This window comes from Colobus angolensis, unplaced genomic scaffold (genome assembly GCF_000951035.1).
Source record: "Colobus angolensis palliatus isolate OR3802 unplaced genomic scaffold, Cang.pa_1.0 Scaffold595, whole genome shotgun sequence".
Lineage (NCBI taxonomy): Eukaryota > Metazoa > Chordata > Mammalia > Primates > Cercopithecidae > Colobus > Colobus angolensis.
Window position 1 is genome coordinate 224186 of NW_012119543.1, and position 12481 is coordinate 236666.

Here is a 12481-nt window from a genome sequence, read left to right on the forward strand (position 1 = left end):
AGCCCCTGAGCCAGAAGTGTGTTCTAGAATCCCTAGTATACCCTCTGAACCACCACACTGATCCAAAGAAAAGACAGCCATATCCGCAGACAGTGTCATACCACGGAATTGTTCAGAGGTCTCCAGCATGGGCTACGCTGTCACTTGGAGGCAGGGCCGTATGACCCAACTGAAAGACCAGGTACTTTTTAGAGACCAGACAGGTACAAGGTCTTGAAGGATAAAAGTTGGCTGGGAGGGCTGGGCACGGTGGCTCACACCTGTAAATCCCAGCACTTTGGGAGGCCGAGGCGGACGGATTAAGAGCTCAGGAGTTAGAAAGCAGCCTGACTAACATGGTGAAACCCCGTCTCCACTAAAAACACAAAAATTAGCCAGGTGTGGTGGCGCGCGCCTGTAATCTCAGCTACTCAGGAGGCTGAGGCAGGAGAATTGCTTGAACCTGGGAGGCGGAGGTTGCAGTGAGGTTGCAGTGAGCCAAGATCGCGCCACTGCATTCAAGCCTGGGAGACAGAACGAGATTCTGTCTTGAAAAAACAAACAAACAAACAAAGTTAGCTGGGTGGCAAAAGCATTTAGGCAAAACATAGAACATCTGCGTACCTGCAAACCCTCTGAATTTACTAGCTTGTTAAGTTCCAGACGGGAAAGGTAGGCAGTTGAATTTGGAGAGCTAGGCAACTTCCAAACTACGGGGGTGCTTCTCGACTGTGCTAAGGAGTTTGAATCACACACTGTAAGTGATGAGGGACGGTGAGAGGATTGTAAGCAGCTAAAACTGTGGTAGAATGTGAGCTGGAAGGAAATCGAAAGGAATCCTCAACAATGAGAGGGTCGCCTTTCCTTCTCCTGGCCGTCCTGCTGTGGCCTGCGGTGGGTGGGGACGGGGGTTCCACTACACGGAAGTGTGACGCGCCGGGCTGGACTTCTTCTAGGCTGAATTTGGGGCAGATTTTCACATTTCTTTTGCTCAAGTATTTATGCGGCCAACTAATATGTTTAGCAACGTTGTGTGTGGGAGCAGTAGAGGAACTGAGAAGTTTACAAACTGTAAGAGATCCCCCAGAGTCCACAGGTCTGAGGCAGAAGCACCTGGGAATCTCTGGGTTCCAGTTAGTCCTTCCTGACTGACTCGTTACAGCAGTCCAGACAAGGAGATGTCAGGTCCTGGGGCAAGGTTCCCGTCAGGTGGGATGGTTTAGCCCCGCATCTGCCTTCAAAGATCCCGAGATTATGCCGTCGCAGCGGACAGAACAAGAGTGGGTGCGTGGCAGGGACTGAGTCTCAGAGGCCTGGAGGCCCTGTCTAAAACAGGGCTGTCGCTGTCGCGGGGCGCTCTCTCCTTCAAGCAGTTGTCATACAGCTATTCCCCTTCCTGGCGTTCAGACCCTCTCCTCTAACAGCCTGCACCTGCAAGCAGGGACCTCCGTGGCAGCCGGGACAGCGTGTCTGTCTCGGCCTCCAAAGTACCCCGGAGTCTGAATTGGGCGGGGGATGGTGCGGGAGCAGCGCCTGACTCCGAGGAGGGCCCGGGCGGCATCTCCCGCCCCTCGGTGACCTTACGGGCCAAGGCTGTGAAGGGCAGGCGGGGCGACGCGGAGGGGCCGGGCGCTAGAGGCCCGCAAACAGCGCGGCGGCACCCGGCAGGAGACGCGGCCTGGCGGGCCGGGACGGCGGGGCCGGGCGCCTACGCGCGGTGCTCTGGGAGTTGTAGGCACTTTCATCTTCTCTCTCCTTCAGCTGCTGGCTCTCGAAACCCAAGGACCTACCGGTGGGTGGGCGCCTGTGACTCCCAGGCTGCGAACGCCGGGAACTCAGTTTCTTCAAAAATGTCTGAACCACGACTGCTCCTAAGGGTCCTCGCGCCCTCGCAGGAGGACTACGGGCCCCGGCGACCCCGGGGGCGGGGCTTCCCGCGCGCTGCCCTGTGGGCGCGGTAGTTCCGCCAGGCCCGGCTTCCGCCTGCCGAGCGTCCCGGGACAGCGGGCCGGACTACACTTCCCGTCGGCCCGCCTGCTCTCCCGATGCCGCCTTGGCGCGAGACGTTGGCAAGCGGAGTGTCTCCAAGATGGCCGCTTGGGGAAGGAGGCGTCTTGGCCCGGGCAGCAGCGGCGGCAGCGCCCGAGAGAGGTGAGATCCAAGGGCTTGTTGCCCACGGTGCAAGCGGCTCAGGGGCCGGAGAGCCCAGCGCGGCCTCCGGGGGCTGCAGCAGCCTTCCTGCCCTGGTATCCCCGGGCTCCCCCGACCCCCGCCTGGCATACGGGGTTCCAGTTCCGGAGGATCCGGGATCCGGGTAGCAGCGAGGTCGAAGGCTTCGGCCGAGAGCTTAGGGGAAGGGGCGTTAGCCGGGCTGGGTAAGGTGGGCAGCGGCCATGCGGGCCTGGGCCCGAGGCCGAGCCGTGCGGAGAGGAACTGGCGCCCAGCGCAGGCCTCAGGGACCCGCCTAGCCGCGGGCTGATCGGCGGCCGAAGCACCCTTCCCATCTCGGCCGCGGCCCCCGACTTGGCGAGGAAGGCAGGGCCCCCGGAGAGAGAAAGAAGGTGAAGCCTTCACAGAGCAGGCCGGCCGCGGGAGGGGTAGTTTGATCTGCACGTTTAACAGGGAGCTTTAGCTCCCGCCACATGTGTCTCTTCCGGGCCCAGAGCGGCCACTTCCTCGAGGGGCGATTCTGGAGACTTTTGGATGGTTCTGTGCAAGCGCTCCTGCCGTGGAAGTCAATTAAAGTGACCTTTCCTAATGAATGGTGTGTGGGTAGGGAGCTAGGAGCGTTTCTTCCAACAGGGACCTCCATTTGAATAACTGGTTTCTAGAAGATGAGATTGGAGTAGTGTCCGTGTTACATGTTCAAGTTGCACTTTTTGCTTCTGGGAAGCAGTTTCAGCTAGTGGAAGCCACTAGAAGCTGTTCAGCCACTAGAAGTTTGGGAGAGGATGTATATTGGTGGAGCCACCTGGATTAACTATCCGCTAAAGCTTGATTGTTACAGCAGCGGTCAGCAAAAAAGGAAAGTTTTGGTTTTGCTGTTGTTTTTTTGCCCGTCTCTTTGGTGAGGATTGTCTAACCAGAAAATTTCTCTGCCTCTCAACTACTCTGCATTATTCTTTTCCTATGACTGATTCCATCCCGTGTTCATTGCTATTGCTTGCAGATGGCTTTCCCAGCTGGGAAGATTCTTCCTGTTTGGCAGTTGTGATAGAGTCCTTTAGCTTGCTTGCACTTTATTCTTGAGCCCAGTTATCCAACGTTGCCCGTTCTGCATTTCCTCTTCCTTGGAAAAGCAGTGGTAAACACTTTTGTTTTTCTAACTCCCGCCTGGTATTTCTTAGATTGGACCATTTAAATAAGTTACCTCAGTGGTTTTCAGATGCCCTTAAAAACTAGCAAACATTTTCAAGATATTCAATGCAAACAGTAATAGGAAATAACCTGTTTAGAAAACAAAGTTTTAGAAACGTACACCCTCTTGTTGGACTAAAAGCAACTGAAAAGAGCCGAATAGGGATGCCTCAGGCAGGGAACAGGAGCCTTGCCAGCACGGGTTAAGCTTTTATTGATCTAAGAAAATAGATCCTGAGAATTGTTTTTGCTTTGGCTTGAGACAAGTATTTATTTAAAATGGAGTCGGCAAATTAGCAGTGCATCCGCTGGAGCCAGTGCTTGACTGTTGAACCTTAACAGTTTTTAAGAGAATTTAAATTAGTTGCCAACAGATTTCACATAAAACACTCCCTGAAAAGCTGGGTAGTGGCTGACTCTTTTTGGTTAGGACAGTGCTCTCCAGTTCTTGGTTCCTCACCTGACAGCTTGACTCCGTCACCTGACAGCTTGACTCAATGCATTTACCTGCTTGGTCTCTGTAGGTGTTCAGGTTGCACCTTTGGCCTGGAACTGAAGGCTCCACTCATACACGCAGATGTTGTGTGTCAGCAGGAATGTGGCATTTGGTTTTGTAGTTTGGATGTCACCATCAACTCTCCTAGATAACGTGGTGTGGGTGGAGACTACCTCTCTGTTGGCTTTTGCTGTAAACCCCTAGCCAGGTTCTGTTGGAAAAGTCATTTGCCCGAGCCCAGCTTCCCTAAGCTCTTTCCATGCTGAGCAGTGGATGGAAACATAACCCGCTGTGGGGCTAGCGAGCTGACTTCTGGGCATCCCTCCATTCCTGCTCCGTTGGTGATGACTGTTCAGGTGGGGCAGGGCGGATTAGCTGATGGCCCAGCACCCTAGATTGTGAGATCTGAGTGTATTATTGGCTCTTATGACTGAAGTAGGCTGTTTATGGCTCTCTTAAATGACTTTGTTCCATGTCACATTTGTGCTGACTCAAATCTCAGCTCCATATTATACGAGTGCTCTCTCCCGTTGCTGCTCACACCTGGTTAGCATCTGCTTTTGCTGAAGCTGAGGGAAACAGTGTCTGGTTTGGACAAGGGGCTAGAACAGAGCGACACTTTGGGCAAACTTGCCAGATTTGCCAGCGGCTACCAACTCTGAAGCATGCACTGTACTTAAAGGCCTCACCCAGTGCCAGATTGCCCACAGTATTACTGCCAGGCTGTGTGTTGGATGGTCCAGCTTAGCATGTGTAGCGTGTGGGTTCTTGCTTTACCTTGTTGAGTTTACAACCATAGCTCTAGAATTAGTGCTGAATTAACACAGCAGTTCAGTAGTCATCAGCCACATGTGGCAACTACATTTAAATTCATTAAAATTAAATAAAATGAAGAATTCAGCTCCTCAGTCTCACTAGCCACATTTCAAAGGCTCAATAGCCACTTCTGGCTCGTGGCTACCATATTGGACAGCATAGGTGGAGGACATTTCCATCACTGCAGAAAGTTACGATATGGACAGTGCTGGTTTCGACTAAAATAGGAGGGGTGGAAATAGCAAAATGGTAGTGCTTGCATGTTGATTTTTCTCTCCACTCCATTAAATCTAGGGAACCAACAGTGTTTGTAATGAAGAACATCAGACTCTGAGCTGTAACCTGAATTCTTGTCCAAAATTCAGCACACTGGCAACGAGCACATCAAACAGATTGCCACTTGTCCTGTCGGCGTCTTTGAGACACACTTGCCCATCTAGGAAAGCACAGTGCAGGTATCTGTGTTCTGCCACCGTGTGCCAGCCTGGACCAGCTCACAGACAGCCCCGCCTGTCTTACTTGGGTTGCTTGACTTCACTCTCTCAGGGCCCCTGAACCTCCCTGAGCCCTCCGTGATTGTTGGAATGTGAGTATAGCTGTGTGCTCTGAGTTCCTGTTTTTATAATCGTGTGAAGATGTACTTGATCTGCTTCTGAGCATGATATGAGGCAACCTGGGGTGTGCAGAGGGCCAGATGCACTGGGCTAACGGTTCAGGTTTAGGGTGAAGTTATTTGTTGCGGCCTGCCCCTCCCCTGGCTTACGTGGCCATCTGCTCCAGCATTTTATAAGCAGCCAGTTCCCTGGGCTGACTTCCATAGCGTTCCATGCCACGCTTTATTCCCCAGGACCTGTCCTCTTCTTTGTGAACTCAGGTGTGCCTGGTCCCAGGTGGCCCTTGCAGGTTCATCCAGCGAGCAGACGGAGCACAAGCCCCGGGGGCAGGTCGGGCCGTGGTCCCGGGGTGACAGCTTCCCTTTCTGATCTGATCCTTCCCTTTTACACTCTCAGGGTTTGGGAGTATTTAATCTCTCTTGAAAGACTCCCATGCTCGCTTTTGTGTGTGGTGGGAGTTTTTGTTTCCTTCTGGCTGGGATGAGATGAGCAGATATGGGATCTGCACCCAAGTGTGTGGGGGTTTAGCCACTGGTTGTGGGGTTCTGCTCAGCTGCTTAACAAAGGCAGAGCCACATGTTCTGGCCACAGAAGTTGGATTCATAGGTAAGGATGGGGTTCATCCTCTTCAGCATTGATGTGCCTTCAAGTTTTCAAGAATTTCTGTTTTCCTTGGTTCACTCAAGCAGCCTGGATTCCAAGTGCATGAATTTGTGCCTCAGTGGTTCAGTCCTTTAGGTCATGTTCCAGGGAAGACCCCCCTTTCTGAAGAGGGGAGGGCTGCGCCTGGGTCCACGGAGGTGGGGAGGTGGCTCCTGTGCTCCAGCTTGTGGGTGTATACCTGTTCTTCAATGAGCGAGGTGCGGGGAGTAGAGTTGGGCAGTCCTCCATGAGCGAGCGCACCCGGGAACCTCCCAGCCGCCACTGTGTTCCGCCCTGGTGCCAGCAGCCGCTTTATGGGCACAGTTCTCAGGAAAAGCTGACGACCATGTAGTAGTCATAACAGTTCTTCAGAGCAGGGCTGTCCAGTAGGAGTTTCTGGCATGACAGACTCCTTCTGGTGTGTCCCTGCAGTCCATTAGGGCAGCCATTAGCCACGTATGGCTGTCAGCATTTGTAGTGTCTGAGAAACTGAGGTTTTATTTATTTATTTGTTTTATGAGATAGGTCTGGCTCTGTCACCCAGGCTGGAGTGCAGTGGTGTGATCTCAGCTCTCTGCAACCTGCGTCTCCCTGGCTCAAAGCATTCTCCCACCCCAGCCTCTCAAGTAGCTGGGGCCACAACCATGCACCACCATGCCCAGCTCATTTTTGTATTTTTTGTAGAGGTGGGCTTTCACCATGTTGTCCGGGCTGGTCTTAAATTTGTGGGCTCAAGGAATCCACCTGCCCTGGTCCCCCAAAGTGCTGGAATTACAGGTGTGAGCCACTGTGCCTGGCCAGGAACTGAATTTTTTAATATTTCTAATTTTAATTAATTTAAATTTTTTTTTTTACTTTTATTTTTTTTGAGACGGAGTCTCGCTCTGTGGCCCAGGCTGGAGTGCAGTGGCCGGGTCTCAGCTCACTGCAAGCTCCGCCTCCCGGGTTTACGCCAAGCTCCGCCTCCCGGGTTTACGCCATTCTCCTGCCTCAGCCTCCCGAGTAGCTGGGACTACAGGTGCCGCCACCTCGCCCGGCTAGTTTTTTGTATTTTTTTTAGTAGAGACGGGGTTTCACCGTGTTAGCCAGGATGGTCTTGATCTCCTGACCTCGTGATCCGCCTGTCTCGGCCTCCGAAAGTGCTGTGATTACAGGCTTGAGCCACCGCGCCCGGCCATTTTTTTTTTTTTTTTTTTTTTGAGATGGAGTCTCGCTTTGTGGCCCAGGCTGGAGTGCAGTGGCCGGGTCTCAGCTCACTGCAAGCTCCGCCTCCCGGGTTTACGCCAAGCTCCGCCTCCCGGGTTTACGCCATTCTCCTGCCTCAGCCTCCCGAGTAGCTGGGACTACAGGCGCCCACCACCTCGCCCGGCTAGTTTTTTGGATTTTTTAGTAGAGACGGGGTTTCACCGTGTTAGCCAGGATGATCTCGATCTCCTGACCTCGTGATCCGCCCGTCTCGGCCTCCCAAAGTGCTGTGATTACAGGCCTTGAGCCACCGCGCCCGGCAGTTAATTTAAATTTCAACAGCCACATGTGCCTTAGGCAGAGGGGCAGTGCTTGGCAACTGTTCCCTCTTCACTGCAGTGTTCTGGGAGAGCCAGGGCCTCTGGCCCCATTTGACAACATGGGAAACTGGCTCAGAGGGGCCGGGTGTTTTGCCCTAGGACACAAAGCCAGTAGGCAGCTGAGAGAGAACTTGAATCCACCCTCTCGGCTCCCACACTCGGTGCACCGTGTTCCTGCCTCCCAGATAGAAGCGCTGCTCAGTTACCAGTGCGCAGAATAGGAAAGCGTCCTCTGAAGCAGACGAAAGGGCTGGGTACCCTGTGAAAGTTCCTTGGCCTGTGAGAGTCTTCCTCAGGCCATGGGGCCGCGTGCCTGTGCCTTTGAGTCTGAGGCACGGGCTTTCGCTGCTTCATTTCTCTGCTTTCTGTGGGTCGGGAAGAAGCAGGGCTTAATTAGGCAGAAGCAGGTGGAGGTCCAGCCCAGCCCCTCCCGTGTCATAGGTGATCAGGTGACCCTGTTCACTAAGCGAAAAGCAACCTGACGGATGGGTTGACTTCTTTCCAGTACCAGTTCTCTTAATAACCATCATTGTTTTCCCCCTCCTGTTACTCCTGTGGCTCATCCCTGTAATCATTAGAAATGTCCCTCCAACCTGTGTCTTTTGGGAACCTGTTAGGTTCAGGCCCAGTGCTGGGGAAACTATGATGGAAATGTAGCCTCTGCCCTGGCGGAGCTTCAGGCCTGCCTGTGAGCCCGGCCCACTCCAGGAAGGGGTGTAATGTGGGTGCTTCCACCCAGATCTGCCTCTGCTGGGTCTCTCAGAACCAGGAGGGTGATGGTGGCTGGCCTGGCAGCCTGGGCAGTGTTTGCTCAAGGGAAACAGGGAGCTGGACCGTCCTTCTCTTTTTGGGCAGGACTGTGGATAGACACCAGCATGACGCTTCAGCCATGAGAAGCTGCCTGTCCAGACTTCTGCCTTTCATGGACACCGAGAAGGTTCTGGAGCAGGAAGTGAGCCACCTCCTGCTCTTCTTGGCAGTGGAAGGAGGGCTCCCCCCACCACGGGTGTCTGGTCCCTTAACCTCAAGGGATGTAGGGTTGAACAGAATTTTTCTTTTTAAGAATAAGTTTATAATTATTTTTCCCATTATAAAAGAAATACTTTGACTGGGCGTGGTGGCTCACGCCTGTAATCCCAACACTTTGGGAGGCTGAGGCAGGCGGATCAGGAGGTCAGGAGATCGAGACCATCCTGGCTAACATAGTGAAACCCCATCTCTACTAAAAATAGAAAAAATTAGCCGGGCGAGGTGGTGGGCGCCTGTAGTCCCAGCTACTGGGGAGGCTGAGGCAGGAGAATGGCGTGAACCCGGGAGGTGGAGCTTGCGGTGAGCCAAGATCGCGCCACTGTATTCGAGCCTGGGAGACAGAGCAAGACTCCGTCTCAAAAAAAAGCAAAAAGAAACACTTTTTTTTTTTTTTAATACAGAAAAGCATGAAGAAATTGAAAAGTCACCTATTAGGCCACCATCCAAAGAAAACCACTGTTGATCTATTTTCTTTTTTTCTTTTCTGTTTTTTTTTTGAGATGATGGCTCACTCTTGTCCCCCAGGGTGGAGTGTAATGGCGCAATCTTGGCTCACTGCAACCTCCTGGGTTTAAGCGATTCTCCCGCCTCAGCCTCCCAAGTAGCTGGGATTACAGGCACCTGCCACCACGCCCAGCTAATTTTTGTATTTTTAGTAGAGACAGGGTTTCACCATGTTGGCCAGGCTGGTCTCAAACTCCTGACCTTAGGTAATCTGCCTGCCTCGGCCTCCCAAAGCGCTGGGATTACAGGCGTGAGCCACCGTGCCGGGCCTGATCTATTTTCATGTATAGCACCTTTGATACTTTGTCTTATGTATCTTGTCTTAGGGGTTTTTAAAATTATTATTATTGAGGCAGAATCTCGCTTTGTTACCCAGTCTGGAGTGCAGTGGTGCAGTCTTAGCTTACTGCAGCCTCTGCCTTCCGGGTTCAAGTGATTCTCCTGCCTCAGTCTCCCAAGTAGCTGGGACCACAGACATGCACCAATACGCCCAGCTAATTTTTGTATTTTTAGTAAGGACATGGTTTTACCATGTTTGCCGGGCTGGTCTTGAAGTCCTGACCTCATGATCTGCCTGCCTCATCCTCCCAAAGTGCTGGGATTACAGGCGTGAGCCACCATGCCCAGCCTTATCTTAGATTTTTTAAAGTTATATGTTAAACACATCAAAAGTTATGTTTACAATAATGTGAAAAGTAATAAACATGCCCCAGCATGATGGCCCTTAAAAACATAACGCATGACCCTTAAAAACATAATGCAAAATGAAAGAAGCCAGTTGCTGAAGACCACATGTTACAGGATTCCATTTAAATGAAGTGCCCAGAATTGGCATACCCAGAGAGTCGGGAAGCAGACTGGTGGTTGTGGAGGGCTGGGGAGATGTGAGGGGACCGCTAATTGGTACAGGTTTTCTTTCTGAGATGATGAAAATGCACCAGGATCAGTTGTGCTATTGGTTGCACAACTGTGGGAAAGTGCTGAACCACCTCATCGTTCACCTCAGATGGGGGAGATGCTCTGTGAATTCTATCTCAGTAAAGCTGCCATTAAAAAATACAAATCAGGCCAGGCACGGTGGCTCATGCCTGTAATTCCAGCACTTTGGGAGGCCAGGCGGGTGGATCACCTGAGATTAGGAATTTGAGACTAGCCTGGCCAACATGGAGAAACTCCGTCTCTACTAAAAATACAAAATTAGCCGTGCGTTGTGGCACATGCCTATAATCTCAGCTACTTGGGAGGCTGAGGCAAGAGAATCGCTTGAACCCAGGAGGCGGAGGTTGCAGTGCACCAAGATCGTGCCACTGCACCCCAGTCTGGGTGACAAGAGTGAAACTCTGTCTCCACAAAATAAATAAATAAACAAATAAATAAATAAAAATAAAATGAGGCCAGGTACAGTGGCTCTTGCCTGTAATGCCAATGCTTTGGGAAGCCAAGGCAGGCAGATCACTTAGGAGTTCGAGACCTGCCTGGCCAACATGGTGAGAACCCCGTCTCTACTAAAAATACAAAAATTAGCTGGGCATGGTGGCGCATGCCTGTAGTCCCAGCTGTTTGGGAGGCTGAGGCAGGAGACTCGCTTAAGCCCGGGATGCAGAGGTTGCAGTGAGTCAAGATGGTACCGTTGTACTCCAGCCTGGGCGATGGAGCGAGACTCTGTCTCAAAAGAAAGAAAACGGAAAAGAACAAGTGTTGGTGAGGATATGGAGAAATGGGAACTGCTGTGCACTGCTGGTGGAAATGTACAATGGTGCAGCTGCTCTGGAAAACAGTATGGAGTTTCCTCAAAAAAACTACGAAGTTGAATTACTATATGATCCAGCAGTTCCACTTCTGGGTATATATACCCACCAAAAAAAGCAAGGAATCAAAGAGATGTTTGTGCACCCGTGTTCGTAGCAGCTTTATTCACAGTAGCCAGTGGTGGAAACCAAAGTATCCATCACAGATGAATGGATTAACAAAATGTGGTTTATGCATACAGTGGAACATTATTCAGCCTTAAAAAGGAAGAAAATTCGATACATGCTACAGTATGGATGAACCTTGAAGACTAATTATGCTCAGTGGAATAAGCCAGACACAAAAGGGCAAATACTATATATGCTCCCACTTGTATGAAGTACTTGTGTAGTCAGATTCATTGGGGGTAGAGAGTAGAATGGTAGTTTGCAGGGGCTTGGCATTGGTGGGGAATGGGCGGGGCGTTTCATGGGTAGAGTTTCAGTTTGGGAAGATAAAGGAATCCTGGAAGTGGATGGTGGTGATGGTTGCACATCAGTGTGCATGTGCTTAGTGCCACTGAACTGTACGCTTAAAAGTGCCTACGGTGGAATATTTTATGTGTATTTTACCACACTTTAAAAAAGACAAAGTGACAGATGTGTGTGCTCCCTGCCCAGCGTGATAGAGAACTAGTGTTACCCTGGCCTGCCTCCTCCTGCAGCAGAGACCCTGTGGCCCAGGTACGCCACAGCACCCTCGCTGTCTTTATAGTTGGCTCTCAGTGGCACGTCCCTGACTTCTGCCACCTTAGAGTGTGTGAGAGTTGTATCCCTGGCTCAGGCCACTGGAACTCATTCATGTCACTTGTGGAGGAGGCGCGATTCTGCTCTCCCCTCTCCTGTTGGTCATCTTTTGCTCTCACCGAACAGTCCTGCTCTAACTTTCTTGCGCAGCTCTTGCCTTTTGGGGAGATGCCTCCAGATTATGGCTGCTGGCACAGGCTGGCCACATCCCAGAGGGGTCGTGGAGTTGCCCTGCTGAGTTTTCACTGTGGCCGCCTTTTAACTGGAATGCTAGTGTTCCCAGGGGATTCCTTTGCTGACTGCCAGAGCTGATTGAGTTGGGCTCTAAAGTGGAGAGATGAGGGCCTGAAGCCTGACTCTGGTTGAAGGCTGAGGGAGGGAGGTTCAAGACGCCCACTTTACAAGTGCCTACAAGCTGTCCTGAGGCCGCAGAAGGTGGTCCCCTTCAGTGTCTGCAGCAGTCCTCCTGAGGTGCTGGAACTGGCTGACCCCTGCTTCCAGCGCTAAAGGCTCAGAGAATCCAAAGCTACCTCAGTGCTGGCATGGTGTGTTTAGGATAGCGACACTGATCCTTTTACTTTTCTTCTTCCATATGTTAAGACCCACTTCCGACGGTGATCTTTAAGTACCAGAGATCATGCCAGATTCAAAAGGATCAAAAGTCATTTACTAGAAAGAGCCCTCCCTCCCTTTTCTTTCCCGAACCCCTTAGTTCCCTCCCTAGTGACCAGTCATAAAAATCATCTTTGTGTATCCTTTCAGAAATGTTCTGTGTATATAAAAGCAAATCGACTTTTAAAAATCACTACAGATAGCATACTGTACACACTCTTCTGAACCCTGCCTTTTCCCCTGAACTTGCTTTCGCTTGGAGACTCTGCTGTTACTGCTGCTACCTTTTTCTTTCTTTCTTTCTTTTTTTTTTTTTTTTTGAGACAGAGTTTT

General features: G+C 51.4%; 1 protein-coding gene across 3 annotated transcripts in view; it reads left to right on the forward strand.

Annotated features, from left to right (window-relative positions):
- The first annotated feature begins 1558 nt into the window (after positions 1–1558).
- The window catches only part of TMEM11 (transmembrane protein 11), a 17327-nt gene continuing 6404 nt past the window's right edge, over positions 1559–12481 (forward strand). The window contains exons 1-2 of one of the 3 annotated variants that reach the window (XM_011962531.1): positions 1559–2130; positions 4943–5234. In XM_011962531.1, coding sequence (XP_011817921.1) covers positions 5233–5234 — 2 coding nt within the window. In that variant the 5' untranslated portion in view covers positions 1559–2130; positions 4943–5232. Of the gene's footprint in view, positions 2131–2297; positions 2744–4942; positions 5235–12481 lie in introns of those variants that run through there. The other 2 variants (XM_011962532.1, XM_011962530.1) reach the window with 2 other exon arrangements.